This window comes from Mobula birostris, chromosome 7 (genome assembly GCF_030028105.1).
Source record: "Mobula birostris isolate sMobBir1 chromosome 7, sMobBir1.hap1, whole genome shotgun sequence".
NCBI lineage: Eukaryota > Metazoa > Chordata > Chondrichthyes > Myliobatiformes > Myliobatidae > Mobula > Mobula birostris.
This window is the reverse complement of record NC_092376.1, coordinates 135,542,682-135,560,514: the sequence shown is the minus strand read 5'-3', so window position 1 is coordinate 135,560,514 and position 17,833 is coordinate 135,542,682. Positions and strand designations below refer to the sequence as shown.

The 17,833-nt window shown below is 40.4% G+C and overlaps 1 protein-coding gene across 1 annotated transcript in view; it reads right to left on the bottom strand.

Annotated features, from left to right (window-relative positions):
• unc5a (unc-5 netrin receptor A) overlaps positions 1-17,833 on the bottom strand; it is a 337,030-nt gene that overhangs the window by 317,166 nt on the left and 2,031 nt on the right. Inside the window, exon 4 of the mRNA XM_072264606.1 lies at positions 13,223-13,317. Coding sequence (XP_072120707.1) covers positions 13,223-13,317 — 95 coding nt within the window. The remainder of the gene's footprint in view (positions 1-13,222; positions 13,318-17,833) is intronic.

Below are 17,833 nucleotides of genomic sequence, written 5' to 3'. Positions count from 1 at the left end.
TGGGAACCAAGAGCTTTGTGGTTTTCAATTTCATTCATTTTTGATGCATCCATGATTTGATGTTGAATAGAAGGATAGACAGGATCAACAAAACACTTTGTGTCTATAACTGAGACATCTGTTTGTCTACCACCCTGCATTATGTTGGAATAAGGATTTGTCATTTTCCCAGCTGCTGATCAAAGTAGTTTGTTGAGGATGAACGTGAACTCAATGTCAGGTTTATAAGCATTGATAAAAGTTCTGAAATTTGTTGATTGTGCTAAAAGTACTAACTACTATTAGTTACAAAAAATAATGCAAAAGAGGAATAACAAGTATTATTCATGGACCATTCAGAAATCTGATAGTAGAGGGGAAATTTCTCTTCCTAAAGCATAGACTATTAATCAAAGGTTTACTGCCTGCCCATGTTAATGACCAGGCATATGAAAAGGAAAAGAAAATCACTGACACAAACTTCATCTGCTTGTTGCATGAAAAGCAATGGAATAGATCATGTGTTGTCAAGAAAAAAGACCCAAAAAGCAAGTTGAGGCCTTTGTGAAGTAACTTCTCCATCTATATTCAATTTCCTTCAACCTTCCTGATACAAGGTGACACTGACATGGCCTCTAAGGACAATGATCCTTTTGAAAACTTTCTGGTGATTTTATTACAAACGCTTGTAGTTAATGATAAACTCATCAAGAAGTTTTAGTTGAGATTTTCTTGGACAGTGTCTGCTCCTCACTAACCAAGATGCTGCCCAAAGTTAGAATTTAAATAATTTGACCTTAACCCTTTTGCGTTGATCTGGACACTAAATTGGCAATTCAATGAACTAAGTCAAAATGTAGCAGCCAGAGTTCAGTATCACAATTTTCACTCTTAAATTTGCCTTCTCTTCTTACAAAGCTAAGTGCTTTTTTGTCAGCAGAGCACATAAAGACGGCATTCATCTGTGTAGAGGTTAAAAATAAATTTTCATTGACAATCTGTACATTAAGAACTGCCAAAATGTATTTAATTAAAATAACTTATGGTAAAATGCACATAAATTTTCCACAGAATATTTATCAGAAATAGTTCAGTTTATTAAATTTCAAGTTTACTTTCCATCTTTCAGGGGGTTATTGTCTGTTAATCACTGAATTAAATATTTATGAAATGGGCTGGTATTACAAGTGACACTATCAGTGAAATTATTCATCTTGGTTGTCAAGTAATTAGATTATTTGTAGCTGTATTCAGTATAGTATTTTCATTTGCATAATTCATGTTTCAACTTATTTTACAGACTGCTTCACATGAAATTACATTTATTAAAATGTCACACCAATTCATTTAAATGGAACAATAACAATGTGAACTGTATGGTGATATATGAAATCCATACAAAATGACATTAAAATATTGTGCAGCAGAAATGGAAATAATAAACCTTCAATGATCTCACAAAGTTTAATAACTCATTGTCATTTATGTATTGTTGTATTTTAAGTATGCAATTATTATGTATGGCAGCAGTCCCCAACCACCGGGCCGCGGACTGGTACCAGGCCACAAAGCATGTGCTACCGGGCCGTGAGGAAACGATACGAGTCAGCTGCACCTTTCCTCATTCCCTGTCACGTACTGTTGAACTTGAACATAGGGTTGCCATCTGTCCCGTATTTGCCGGGACATCCCGTATATTGGGCTAAATTGCTTTGTCCCATACGGGATCGCCCTTGTCCCATATTTCCCCCGCTAAGGTAGAGCATTCCTATGAAACCTTCCATGCTGAAATGGCGTGAAGCAAAGAAGCAACTACCATTAATTTATATGGGAAAAATTTTTGAGCGTTCTCAGACCCAAAAAATAACCTAACAAATCATACCAAATAACACATAAAACCGAAAATAAATAACACTAACATATAGTAAAAGCAGGAAGTATATGATAAATACACAGCCTATATAAAGTAGAAATAATGTATGTACAGTATAGTTGGGAAGATGAAGGCAAAGCTGATTTGTGGGGGGAAAAATCGGCACGTACGCACATGTGCACATCACATGCGCACACAGGTGCCCACGCAAGGCTTCATGGTCACGGTAGTCTTTCCTGGGGTAAAGGATTTGACTGCTACTTTTGTCCCTTATTGGCAGTGAAGAAGTTGGCAACCGTAACTGTAAAAAACATGTTGAGGTGAGTTTAACCCTACTTGAACACCCCACCCCCTGGTCGGCCAGTCCGCAAGAATATTGTCAATATTAGGCCGGTCTGCGGTGCAATGAAGGTTGGGGACCCCAGATGTATGGCATACATATATATTGTTTAAAACCTAAATATACAGTACATCATATAATTGAAAAATGTGCAAACATGAAAACTAGCGTTAAAAATTTAGAATTTATTTTTCAAAATGAAGAATTTTATACATAAATTTCAAATAAGATATAACTTTCAATCTGATTATAACCTGAAATCACAAAGCAAACACAAAATATAAGTATTATTCCTTTTCTTAAATGGAAAAGCATTGGTTTTACCATTCTATGATCTTTACCGAAAAAATACTGCAAATTAAGCTCACAAAAAATACATTTCAATGCAATAAGGAATAAAAATGAATGCAAGTGAATTAAGCCAAAACTGACAAATGAAAAGCCTGTATTTACATGTGGAGAAAAGGACTTGTTTTGCTACCTATTAATGAGATTACAATAATATTGTGAATCACTCTGGGATCCAGCATCCCAATAAAGACAAAAGAGCAATATAGAAAAGAATCGATATATAACATATTAAAATTTTATTTAGTACAGTAACAGGCCTTTGCGGCCCAACGAGCCTGTGCTACCCAATTCCCTCCACGTGACCAATTAACCTACTAACATGTAGGTCTTTGGAATGTGATTAGATTAGACTGGATTAGTTTTATCTGTCACGTGTACATCAAAACATCAATACTATTTATTGAAGTGCATTGGTTGCATCAATGAACATTACAGTGCAAGGACGTGCTGGGGACAGCCCACAGGTGTCACCATGCATCCAGTGTCTGTATAGCATGTCTACAACTTACTAATGCTAACCTATATGTCTTTCTGGGAGGAAATGGAAGCACCCAGATGAAACCCACATGGTCATGCGAAAAACATACTAACTACTTATAGACAGAGTCAGGGAATGAACCGAGATCACTGACACTGTAAAGCATTATGATGAGCACTGCACCTTCATGACACCACTTATTATTGTTGAACGTTTCAGAAGACCTTTCTCTGATTGATTTGAGAATGCTGAGGAGTCATGCAATTACTATCAAAATTATAATTTATGATAAAGCAAACAATAAACTTGATTGATATGGCTAATGAAAGTATACACTTAAGTTAGCCACAAATATTGACTAGAAAACTACCGTGACATTGTATAAAAGGATGGAAACACGACCCACAACGTTGTTAAATCAGAATAGCATTTTGATATTAAATCAGATTGAATATTCAGAAGGAGCAGTTTAGCCTAAATATGTCTGGTGAAAGTGGAATGAATCAGAATTAGGTTTATTATCTCCAGCATATGTCATGAAATTTGTTAACAGCGGCAGCAGTACAATGCAATACATAATAATACAGAAAAAGATTAAATAAGTAAATCAATTACAGTAACTATATATATTTATATATTAGTTAAATTAAAATAGTGCAAATATAGCAATAATTTTCAAAAAAAAGTGTTCATGAGTTCAATGCCCATTTAGGAATCAGATGGCAGAGGGGAAGAAGCTGTTCCTAAATCGCTGAATGTGTACCTTCAGGCTTCTACACCTCTTTCTTGATGGTAACAGTGCGAAGAGGGCATGTCCTGGGTGATGAGGTTCCTTAGTAATGAACATCACCTTTTTGAGGGACTGTTCCTTGTAAATGTCTTGGATACTATGGAGGCTTGTACCCAAGTTGGAGCTGACTAATTTTAAAACTTTCTGAAGTTTCTTACGATCCTGTGCAGTAGCCCCACCCCTCCCCACCAGACAGTGATGCCACTTGTCAGAATGCACTCCATGGTACATCCGTAGAAGTTTTCAAGTGTTTTAGGTGACTCAAACTCCTAATAAAATATATCTGCTGCCTTGACTTCTTTCTCACTGCATCGATATGACCAGGTTAGATCCTCAGAGATCTTGACACCCAGGAACTTGAAACTGTTCACTCTCTCCACTTCTAATCCCTCTATGAGGATGGTTCGTATTCTGTCATCCTATCCTTCCTGAAGTCCACAATCAGCTCTTTAGTCTGAATGATGTTGAGTGCAAGGATGTTGCTGCGACACCACTCAACTAGTTGGTATATCTCGAATCTTTGCACAGGTTTTCTGCCATCTCTACAACAATGTTAATGGCTGACTAAGTTGAAAAAAAATGGATTGTGAAACTCCTGCCCTGTGCACTATGGTATAGACTCTTCATTATGCTCTACCTTCTCTCCTGTAGATCACCCATTGGAAGAACTTTACTCCTAAGCAGCCGTGATAATGTCAAACAACAGACATAGAAGGCTGGAGGAACTCAGCAAGCCAGCCAGCATATATGGAAGGGAATAAACACTTGACAGTTTGGTCCAAGACCCTTCATCACAACTGGAAAGGAAAGGGGCAGAAGGCAGAATAATGTGGGGGGAGGGAAGGAGAACAAGCAGGCAGGTGATAGGTGAAACTATGTGAGGGGGAATGTGGGTGGGTGCGTGAGAGAGAGGATGGATGAAATAAGGAGCTGGGAGATGATAAATGGAAGTAAAGGACTAAAGAAAAGATCTAATATGAGAGGACAGTCTCACCTGGTCTCACTTGGCACCTGCCAGCTTGTACTCCTCCACATTAGTGGCTAAACACATCACATACTTGCATGACTGTTCTCTAATATTTACGAGTACATTAATTTACAACAACAGCAGAAAAATAGGAGCCTGTAATCTTTCTGACAGTACAGTTAATTTCCTCAGCCTAGCTCTAAATTATTACACAATACCTCACAGTAATCATTACATTATTATTATTCGTCAAATGTCATTGAGTGTGGATAGCCTTGCTTTGATGTGTTATGACTTTTGTCACAATAACAAATGAAATCAAATTCCTCACAAGCATTTTAGTCCAGCAATTTAGTAAAGCATATCCAATGCTGTGGAGTAATTTCAGCAATATAATTGTCGTGTTTCAATCACTGCAGTGTATGCATAATCCTTTCATTTGTATTCCCTCTCCTCATTTTCAATAAAGATTCATAGTTTAATGTCACTGCTATCAGAAGACACATGATAAAGAATCTCTGAAATTCTGGGCATCTCAGAGCCATGGATAATGAGGAGAATAGATTAAAAAAAAAAGAAAAATGCAAGCAGAATTTAAAAAAAAAAGGCAAATGAAAACAGTGGAAAGCAGTCTTTGAAAAAAGCTCTGCGCAATTTACCTGATACTTAGTTATGAAGGCTCTTGGGAACCACAAAATAACTTGAAATTTTTACTTTGTAAGTATGAAGAGCAGCTGATATATAATTGAGTCTTTAAAATGGTGAAGAAATTATATTCAGCCCAAAGGAATAGCTTATGTGTGCTTGATAGTTCTGGAATCATTTGCAGTATGTACTCTTAGTCTGGGCATTTGTTTCCAAAATTCAGATGGAGAAAGACCCATTAGTGATACAAATTTGATACCAAGGAGGATTTGATTATCTACACTATTGGAACACCTGTAACTTTGATCATATAACCTTCCAAGCAGCACATGGGGAGGGAAATGTTACCATCCTGCCTGATCACTGAATTTCTCCAGGAGTCCATGTTTTTTTGTTGCTCCAGATCTTAGCATCTATAGTCTCTTGCCTTTCCATCCACTTAACCATTCCTCTCCCTCCACCTCATGGCCAATATTTTCCAAATTAACATATTATCTTCAAAATAAATGAAAATAGTAATTTTAATACCCCCATGATTTTTATGTTACATTCTGTACAGCAGTGTTTAGGCAATTGATCTTCAGTTCTTTGAGTTTTCCAGTCAACCAATTGATCCTCCTGGAGCTTTGATTCACTTGCAGATTGTACATAGTGTATTTTATTTATTTTTGACATAGTGTCACATAAACAGTTCATTTAAAAACTGTGAAAGCAGTGATAATGGGTGTCACTGAGAGCAGTGCTGGAGTCTTAAGCAAAAGCCATGGTGAAGTTATAGCTGAAATATTGTGCACAGATCCTCAAGGAGGAGGAGTTTCGGAGGAGACGTTGGTGCCTAACGGCAACTCCTTTGCTTGTATCTTCAGAAACAGCTCTATTTCCACCTTTATTATCTCTATTTTTCCCTTTCAGGGATCTTTTGAAGACCCTGACCTGGAGTTACACGCTGACTTCTGTCCTTTGCAGGAATGGGACCCGCTCTCGGGGTTTCATGACTGGCCATTATTCGATAAGCCAAGGATGCGGACTAAGAGATTAGCTCGCCTTCAGAGCTCCAGGATCTCATGGCTCTTCTGGAGATGGGCAGACTAAAGGTCGGTGTCTCTGCAGGAATCCGGGGTTCATGGGATACGGAAGATCTTTGGTGATGTGCCCAGAGACCTGAGATCTTTGGGCACGGAGCTCAGAAAAAGCAATGCAACAGACTTTCAACATCATAAGTCAGCGAGTTGTTTGTTATGTCTCCCCTCTCGTTGTGAAATAGAGCACCTCTTTCTCCCTTATTATGGAAAGAGAGAGCCTGTGGTATGTTGAATACCAGGAGAATGAGTAGTCTTTGGGGTACTTCAAGTCTGTGTCTTTATTGATGCTTTGCCGCACACTTGAGTGCTCGGTGGTGGGTGCCGATGCTTTTTTTTGCCAGTGTGGGAGGGGGTATTGTTGCTTTGCTACTTCTTACATGTGGGAGGGGGAGCTGGGGGGGCCTTGGGGTTCTAACATTTAACTGTCATTCATTCTTTGCGGGCACTTCTCTGTTTTCGTGGATGGTTGTGGAGAGAATGTATTTCAGGATGTATATTGTATACGTTTCTCTGACATTAAATGTACCTTTGAAACCTTTGAGATCTGCTCTCTCAACCCATAGGATATCATAAAATGAGAAAAGCAAAGGTACAGTACATCAGATTGACTCCTGGGATCGTGGGTTGTCATCTAAGCAAAGATTATGCAGACTGAGCCTGAATGCTTTAAAATTTAGAAGAATGAGAGGTAATCTCACAAAAATGTACACATTATCAGAGGTTGATATGGTAGATGTGAATCTGATGTATACACTGGCAGGTTTGTCTAGAACCAGGTGTAACAGTCCCAAAATGATACATTTGACATTTAGGGCTGAATATAGACACTACTTCACCCAGAGAAGCTTTGAAATTCTGTATCCAAGACAAACAGTTGTGTAATATTTGTGATTAAAGGAATGAAGGAAGAGAGCAATGAGGAAAAGTACTGGCAAGGAAGCAAAGGTAGAAATGTAGGCTCCAGCTACAGCTGGTCTACTAGTTCCCAGACAGCCTGTCATCCATTCCAAGTCGCCAGCAACATATGGAGCCAATAGCATGGCAGTTACATGTTCTTCAATGACACCTGAAGCAATTTAAAGGACACCTACCTGCAGCCAGTTCCTAGTGCCAGAATTCTGTGCTTAGACGGATCTTGTTTAACTGCTGCCAAATCAGGCTGTGCATTCACAGTGAAAAGATGCTTCTGCATGAGTGGTGGGCATATCCTTGGGCCATGCACACGTGAATGAATTTAGCTGAAGTGACATTCAGCAGTGCATTTCATATTGTATGTATGGATGATCCAAAAGCACCATTATAACATTGGGAATAAATGGAAGTGCATGAAACAATTGTTATTCTTATAAAATTCTATTGTGCTGTGGATCTAATTACTACAGCAGAATTTCTAGAGTTTCCTGGGAAAATTGAGGGCTTTCCAGGGATATCACTGCTTAACATAGGGAGTAAAGGGTTAGGATTATGCTGGCTCGTAACATTATTCGAGCCACTCCAGCCACTCCAGGTCCAACCTAAAGTGTAATTGTTCACTCTTTACATCTTTCAGCTCTGCTGGGGGAGAAGCTGACAGCGATGCAGGTGGATGCTTTCCTGGTGTCATGGATTCTTGATTACCTGACTGGCAGACCACAGTACGTGTGGTTGCAACACTGTGTGTCCGACAGAGTGATCAGCAGCACTGGGGCTCCACAGGGGACTGTCTTATCACCCTTTCTCTTCACCATTTACACCTCGGACTTCAACTACTGCACAGAGTCATGTCATCTTCAGAAGTTTTCTGATGACTCTGCCATAGTTGGATGCATCAGCAAGGGAGATGAGGCTGAGTACAGGGCTACAGTAGGAAACTTTGTCACATGGTGTGAGCAGAATTATCTGCAGCTTAATGTGAAAAAGACTAAGGAGCTGGTGGTAGACCTGAGGAGAGCTAAGGTACCGGTGACCCCTGTTTCCATCCAGGGGGTCAGTGTGGACATGGTGGAGTATTACAAATACCTGGGGATACGAATTGACAATAAACTGGACTGGTCTAAGAACACTGAGGCTGTCTACAAGAAGGGGCAGAGCCGTCTCTATTTCCTGAGGAGACTGAGGTCCTTTAACATCTGTCGGACGATGCTGAGGGGTTTCTACGAGTCTGTGGTGGCCAGTGCTATCATGTTTGCTGTTGTGTGCTGGGGCAGCAGGCTGAGGGTAACAGACACCAATAGAGTCAACAAACTCATTCGTAAGGCCAGTGATGTTGTGGGGATGGAACTGGACTCTCTGACGGTGGTGTCTGAAAAGAGGATGCTGTCCAAGTTGCATGCCATCTTGGACAATGTCTCCCATCCACTACATAGTGTACTGGGTGGGCACAGGAGTACATTCAGCCAGAGACTCATTCTACCGAGATGTAACACAGAGCGTCATAGGAAGTCATTCCTGCCTGTGGCCATCAAACTTTACAACTCCTCCCTTGGAGGGTCAGACACCCTGAGCCAATAGGCTGGTCCTGGACTTATTTCCTGGCAAAATTTACATATTACTATTTAACTATTTATGGTTTTATTACCATTTAATTATTTATGGTGCAACTGTAACGAAAACCAATTTCCCCCAGGATCAATAAAGTATGACTATGACTATGACTATGACTAATGATCACAAGATGCTGCTGGATATTAAGAACATCAGCTACTGCAGGTCTACTCCATCAGCAAGTTACTCGATATCGATGGAGCTGGATTTATTGTGTACTGTTGTTGTGTTGTCGCTTGGACTTCCAGCATACTGTTGTTGTGCTGAGGCAATGTGCGGTCCAATAAAAGGTGAGAGTGTTTGTCTTGAATATTTTGCTTGTGATCCCCAGATCCTTTAGGACATTGGTAATGTAGAATACTGTAAGCTCGGTTCACTATTTCATTGATGCTGTGGGGTCACCTGTTGCAGGAGACACCAGAGGCAATGGATGTGGGGAAGAGCAGAGGCATCTGTGAGCATGCTGAAATCGGTACTAGGTTGAGAGCTGAACTCTCCCGTTGGTGCTGCCCTCCAGTGTTCGCTTGTTGCTGCCTCCAGTGTTCGCTTGGTGCTGCCTCCAGTGTTCACGCTCAGTGGACAGAAACTGGACCAGGACAACATCCCATGCACCATCAATCTACAGGCCGTGGCACTCGCGGACTTAAGCTTCAATTTTCTGAGACTGTATGTTTTCCTGCTGTCAAAGCCATAGGTGCTGTATTTGCTATGTGTTGTGTGCTGCTGGTAATATGTTTTGAATCATTGCCTCAGAGGAACATTATTTCATGAATGGTTGAATGATAATTAAACTTGACTTGAACTTGGCAGACATTGTGATTTTATGCACTACGATGATCATACTTTACCAGCAGATCATGGGCTGTACAGTATATTGAAGCACTCTGAACAGACAATACTCAGCAGGTCAAGCCATGCCTATGGAAAGAGAAATACAACTAATGATTCAGATCAATAGAGATACAGCTGATGTCTCAGATCAATGATCTCTCATCAGAATTGGAACCCACCAAGCCATATACAGGTAGAGATCAGACAGAGCCAAGTCCTTTTGTTCGTTATGTGCCCTGTCATATGACATCAGTGATCGTGGTCTTTCCATGACCATGATTGTTCTTGGTAAAGAGCCACTATTATCCTGAAAAACCGCAACTGCTTACCCTTCTTGTTCTGTTCTGCTGCTAGCAGAATCCCAGATGGAAACAAGTGGGTATACAGGAGCAAGATAGATTGACTGAATTAGTGGTGTTGCAGCAGCAACAATCTTGCACTCTACATCAGCAGGATCAAGTAATTGTGGACTTCAGGAAAGGGAAGTCTGGAGAACACACCCAGTCCTCATTGAGGGGTCATCAGTGGAAAGGGTAAGCAGTTTCAAGTTCCCAAGCGTCAAAATCTCAGAGGATCTATCCTGGGCCCAGTATATTGATCCCATCACAAAGAAGGCATGCCAATGGCTATACTTCATTCTGAGTTTGAGGAGCTTTGGTATGTAACCAAAACCTTTGCAGATTTCTACACGTATTATGAAGAGCATTCTTACCGGTTGCATTAAAGTCTGGTATGGAGGCTCTAATGTACAGGATTGAAAGAGACTGTAGAGGGCAGTAGACTCAGCCAACTCTATTATGGGCACTAGCCTCCCCAACATCGAGGACATCTTCAACAGGTGATACCTCGAGAAGGCAGCATCCACCATTAAGAACATTTGTCATTTAGGACATGCCCTCTTCCCATTCCTACCATCAAGAAGGAGGTACAAGTTCTAGAATACCCACACTCAATGATTTAGGAACACCTTTTTCCCCTTTGCCACAAGATTTCTGAACAGTCCATGAATCCATAGTTCACCTTTCTTCTTTTGCACTGTTTATATTTTTGAAAATTGTAGTAATTTTTATGCAGTGCACTGTACTGCTACCACAAAACAACAAATTTCGTGACATTATGTCAGTAATAATAAACCTGATTCCTTTTCTCTCCATTCAGATACCAGGTTGAAACTTGAAATTGGATAAAGTAAACAGCAGTTTGAAACTGAAATAGATTTGTAACAATATTTTTTTCATGTAATTTAACGGTTTTATGATTAGTAGAGACAAATGTTCATTAATTATATTATCCTAAAAGGAGCATAATACAACATGCTTTGCCATAACTGTAATGTAGTCCAGTTACCAGATTTAGTACATTTAAATTTTCTTCTCAATAAGCTTTATAGCTTTTCTTTTACAGCTCTTGCAGTAAAAGTTGTAGTTGCTAAACATCATGAAATTTTAGGATGCATTTCCTCTCTGTCAGTAGCATAAGTGCAAATGAGATTTACCAGCACTTGTTACAAATGCAGTTTGAAAGAAGTTACTAGGTGTGCATGAGTGGTAGCTGTTACACCCGTGTACCAATGTGACTCTCTGGTAAGTTTAAAGTTTGCTGCAGATAACTCACAGTACACCAAAGTAGAACTGAGAATAGCTTCTTTTGAGTGGAGGTTTAAACTGCAGCCTGGTTATGTAGATGATCCCACAGCAACATTCAGAGAGAACGAGTTCTCTCCACTTCCTGAGCTGCAAACATCATAAAGGAAACAGAACTAACATTGTAGCCTTGTGTCTGTAAATGTTGATAATTGGGTACAAAAAAAAATCATCAGTTCTGCCGAAGGGTTTCGGCCTAAAACATCGACTGTATTCTCTTCCTAGATGCTGTCTGCCCTGCTGAGTTCCTCCAGCATTTTGTGTGTGTTGCTCGGATTTCCAGCATCTGCAGATTTTCTCTTGTTTGTGATCAGTTCTGAAGCAGGGTCTCAGTCCAAAGCATGAATAGTTCTTTTCCAACCCATCCCCAACAAATCCTGCATGGGTTCCAGCAACAATTAATCATGGATGACAAAAGCATTTAGGACACCTTGGGCTCAAGAAAGTGAATGAAGCAAATGCAAGTTTGTTCTTTGGTTTGCTAGGCAGGATGCTGTAGAGAAGGGGATAACACCCTGCTTCAAATATAAATCAGATTAGGTTTGCCAAGATAATTTAGATCTTCAAGATGAGTGAATTTAGAAGGAGAAGTCTACTGTACACCAATGCCATGTTAATACTGTGAAAGAAGCGACTTAGAAACAAAATTAACTTATTCTTGCCCACAGAGACAGAAGTGTTGAGGGAATCATGTGGTACCTCTAATGCTGGCAATATGGAAATAAATTAGAAATAAAAGAAAATATGATGAGTAAGCAAGGGGTTGGAGATAAAGTGGCAGGAACTTAATAAATTTGTTAACAGAACAAAAGGCAAATTAAAGAAATGAAGAGGGTAATTTCACATTGACAAGGAAAAATAGCAGCTGTTACATCGGTGTTTTGTTTTCCGTGAAAAAAGATGGAATAGTGGAAATTAAGTGGATAAAAGTATCAAATAATGATTGTGCTGCTTACAGTATTGGAACACAAAGTTGAATTGGTGGTGACAAGTGCCTAAGGAAGTAATGGACAAAATGGCAGAGGAATTGATTATAATCTTTCAAATTTTGTTGCTCTTCTGTGGAGGAATAGGCCCTTCAGCTAAAACGTCTGCGCAAAACACAATATTCTCTGCTATAATATTCCTTTTACTTCAGCCCTTTCACTTATCACCTCCCAGCTTCTCACATCATACCCCTTTTCCATCTTCCTGATTTTTCCCTTGAACATGGATTCACCCATCACCCACCAGCTTGGGCTTCTTCCTCTTCTTATTCTGGCAACTGATCTCTTTTTCTAGTCTTGAAGAAATGACTCAGCTCTAAACATCAACTGTTCATTCCCTCCATAGATGCTGCCTGACCTGCCAAGTTCCCCCAGCATTTTGTGTGTTTTGCTCCAGGTTTCTAGCATCTATAGTCTCTCATGACTCTAAATTAAACTAATTCTCTTCTACCTACACATGATCCATATCTATGCTTTCCCTTCACATTCATATGTCTAACAACCTCTTAAAACACCATTATTGCATCAGGTTTCACCACTACAACAGCAGCTGTTCCAGGCACCTACCACTGTTTATATATTAAAAAAGACTTCCTTTAAACTTTCCACCTCCCACCTTCAATGCATGTCCCCTAATACGTGACATTTCTATTCTGGGGGTGAAAAGTTACTGGCAGTCTTTGTTGCATCTCAGGTTTCCACCTAGCCGCCAACACTCCAGAGGAACAACTCACGCTTGTCCAGCCTCTTCTTACAGTTCATAGCTTCTAAACCAGGAGGTATCATGATAAACTTCTTTGGACTTTTTTTCAAAACCTCCAGTCCCTTCCTGTAATGGGGCAACCAGTATTGAGCAAAGCACTCTAAGTGTGGCCAAACAAAATTTTTATATGGTTGAAACGTGGCTTCCTAACTTGTTACATGTTGTAACTTCAAAACATTAAACTAATTCAAAGGAAAACACAGGAGTCTGAAATGTGGGTGTAACTTTCAGTGCACTTTAAGTGAGGTGTGAACGCATCATGTATAACATATAACATATGCAATAATGTATTTTACATATAACCCATAATTATTTAAACAAACAAGAATACTTAATCAATCAATATATATATAAATGCAAAATTACCCAAATATTATTGAAGTATTAAATACACAATAATCCTCCCTGCTTAGCTATAAACAACTCCATACAGAAGGAATTTCAACTATATACACAGTATATTATATAATACAACTACTATACACAGACACAGACGGGAAGATGTGGAATCGATATGGGTAGAGCTGCGTAACACTAAGGGGCAGAAGACACTGTTGGGAGTTGTGTACGGGTCACCTAACAGTAGTAGTGAGGTCGGAGATGGTATTAAACAGGAAATTAGAAATGTGTGCAATAAAGGAACAGCAGTTATAATGGGTGACTTCAATCTACATGTAGATTGGGTGAACCAAATTGGTAAAGGTGCTGAGGAAGAGGATTTCTTGGAATGTATGCGGGATGGTTTTTTGAACCAACATGTCGAGGAACCAACTAGAGAGCAGGCTATTCTGGACTGGGTTTTGAGCAATGAGGAAGGGTTAATTAGCAATCTTGTCGTGAGAGGCCCCTTGGGTAAGAGTGACCATAATATGGTGGAATTCTTCATTAAGATGGAGAGTGACATAGTTAATACAGAAACAAAGGTTCTGAACTTAAAGAGGGGTAACTTTGAAGGTATGAGACGTGAATTAGCTAAGATAGACTGGCAAATGACACTTAAAGGATTGACGGTGGATATGCAATGGCAAGCATTTAAAGATTGCATGGATGAACTACAACAATTGTTCATCCCAGTTTGGCAAAAGAATAAATCAAGGAAGGTAGTGCACCCGTGGCTGACAAGAGAAATTAGGGATAGTATCAATTCCAAAGAAGAAGCATACAAATTAGCCAGAGAAAGTGGCTCACCTGAGGACTGGGAGAAATTCAGAGTTCAGCAGAGGAGGACAAAGGGCTTAATTAGGAAGGGGAAAAAAGATCATGAGAGAAAACCGGCAGGAAACATAAAAACGGACTGTAAAAGCTTTTATAGATATGTAAAAAGGAAAAGACTGGTAAAGACAAATGCAGGTCCCCTGCAGACAGAAACAGGTGAATTGATTATGGGGAGCAAGGACATGGCAGACCAATTGAATAATTACTTTGGTTCTGTCTTCACTAAGGAGGACATAAATAATCTTCCAGAAATAGTAGGGGACAGAGGGTCCAGTGAGATGGAGGAACTGAGTGAAATACATGTTAGTAGGGAAGTGGTGTTAGGTAAATTGAAGGGATTGAAGGCAGATAAATCCCCAGGTCCAGATGGTCTGCATCCCAGGGTGCTTAAGGAAGTAGCCCAAGAAATAGTGGATGCATTAGTGATAATTTTTCAAAACTCGTTAGATTCTGGACTAGTTCCTGAGGATTGGAGGGTGGCTAATGTAACTCCACTTTTTAAAAAAGGAGGGAGAGAGAAACCGGGGAATTATAGACCGGTTAGCCTAACGTCGGTGGTGGGGAAACTGCTGGAGTCAGTTATCAAAGATGTGATAACAGCACATTTGGAAAGCGGTGAAATGATCTGACATAGTCAGCATGGATTTGTGAAAGGAAAATCATGTCTGACGAATCTCATAGAATTTTTTGAGGATGTAACTAGTAGAGTGGATAGGGGAGAACCAGTGGATGTGGTATATTTGGATTTTCAAAAGGCTTTTGACAAGGTCCCACACAGGAGATTAGTGTGCAAACTTAAAGCACACGGTATTGGGGGTAAGGTATTGATGTGGATGGAGAATTGGTTAGCAGACAGGAAGCAAAGAGTGGGAATAAACGGGACCTTTTCAGAATGGCAGGCGGTGACTAGTGGGGTACCGCAAGGCTCAGTGCTGGGACCCCAGTTGTTTACAATATATATTAATGACTTGGATGAGGGAATTAAATGCAGCATCTCCAAGTTTGCGGATGACACGAAGCTGGGTGGCAGTGTTAGCTGTGAGGAGGATGCTAAGAGGATGCAAGGTGACTTGGATAGGTTGGGTGAGTGGGCAAATTCATGGCAGATGCAATTTAATGTGGATAAATGTGAAGTTATCCACTTTGGTGGCAAAAATAGGAAAACAGATTATTATCTGAATGGTGGCCGTTTAGGAAAAGGGGAGGTGCAACGAGACCTGGGTGTCATTATACACCAGTCATTGAAAGTGGGCATGCAGGTATGGCAGGCGGTGAAAAAGGCGAATGGTATGCTGGCATTTATAGCGAGAGGATTCGAGTACAGGAGCAGGGAGGTACTACTGCTGTTGTACAAGGCCTTGATGAGACCACACCTGGAGTATTGTGTGCAGTTTTGGTCCCCTAATCTGAGGAAAGACATCCTTGCCATAGAGGGAGTACAAAGAAGGTTCACCAGATTGATTCCTGGGATGGCAGGACTTTCATATGAAGAAAGACTGGATGAACTGGGCTTGTACTCGTTGGAATTTAGAAGATTGAGGGGGGATCTGATTGAAACATATAAGATCCTAAAGGGATTGGACAGGCTAGATGCAGGAAGATTGTTCCCGATGTTGGGGAAGTCCAGAACGAGGGGTCACAGTTTGAGGATAGAGGGGAAGCCTTTTAGGACCGAGATTAGGAAAAACTCCTTCACACAGAGAGTGGTGAATCTGTGGAATTCTCTGCCACAGGAAACAGTTGAGGCCAGTTCATTGGCTATATTTAAGAGGGAGTTAGATATGGCCCTTGTGGCTACGGGGGTCAGGGGGTATGGAGGGAAGGCTGGGGCGGTGTTCTGAGTTGGATGATCAGCCATGATCATAATAAATGGCGGTGCAGGCTCGAAGGGCCGAATGGCCTACTCCTGCACCTATTTTCTATGTTTCTATATTTCTACGTTCCTATCTACAACATAGAAAATTTTGAAATTGCCCCATTCAGGCTAAAAGATTTCACGCTATGGATGCTTTCTTATTCCTGTGGGAGAACATCTTTCCTGACAGGGGCATTCCCCTACTTGCCAGCTGTGAAAACTATCTCTGGTTCTGGTGCCTCCTTTGTGGTGGTTGTACGAGTTGACTTTGGGACTGTCGGAAGTGGTTCTTGTTATATTTGTTCTTTAACAAAGACAAACGTGTATGGATAAAAACACTAGAACTATTTTAATTTGCAGATTTATAGAATGGCTTCAGCTTGACCACATTTTACTCGGGGACTTCAGCCTGCCAAGATTGAGTGTGTGTTCCATTTAGCAATGTCACTTCCGCTTCTGGGCAAACCACCCACATTGCACACTGGGAACTGAAGTTTTTTATTATGTACACACATAATAAGACAGCTTTCCCCTTTGAAGAAAACAAACACAATAGTACGTCCTCATAAACCTGCAAGGCACAATGCATTCCAACAAAGATACTTACATAAACCAATTGCCATAAGCAAATGCATTCCCTGATTCATCTCAATCCATGTCTGTGGTGGCTTACTGATCCCCTTCGGACTCTGATCTACATGTTCATTTCTTTCACATCCTTCTGTTGAGATCCTATCTGTTTGTGTCTGTTCTTGTTCTTGCTGTGTGATCATAATTCACTCCATGTGCCTCATAAAGGTGCCGTGGACTACATCCATGTGATCAGTCTGTTTTTGCACAAGTTCCAAATGATTTTCTCTCAATTCACTGAGCTCTTTCTGTTGACTATGTATCATAGATAGCAACTCCCCCTGTTGGTTTGTGTTAAATTGTTACTGTTGTTCTGACCTCTGGGTCTGTATGGTCCCACCCCACCATCATCCTTTTTATTTTCCCTCTTCAGCTTTCGAGAGGATTGTGGAGATATTTTTGATTTCCTGTCTCTGACTGGAAGTTGATGAGAGACAGATTTTGAACCAAAGCTGCATGATGTGGAAGTCAGACTGGTGACTCCTTCACCATAATCACTCTGTTCAGCATTGGCATCCTGACTATCATGCTGGTGTAGCTGGTATGAGTGTCTATGGAAGGTAGAGTTCCTGTGCTTCTCTTGCATAACTTCCCTGGATCTCTCATGGATGCTGCTATGAGTTTCATAAGTTACATCAGTAAACATCCAAGCCCCTCAAAGACATCTGTGTACTCTTTACTGAGTGTTGCCTGGTCACCTTTTGTCTGTGAAGCCACTACAAAAGCACTTTCCATCAGGTTGAGCCTTTCACATGCAGTCAGACCTAATATTGGCTGTACTCTTTTTTCAACAATCTTTAGGTGCCTTTAGGTGCAATCCCTTATGTTTGAATGTCACTATACAGTTCCCTTTTACTGAAACGTTCTCTCCAGTATAACCAG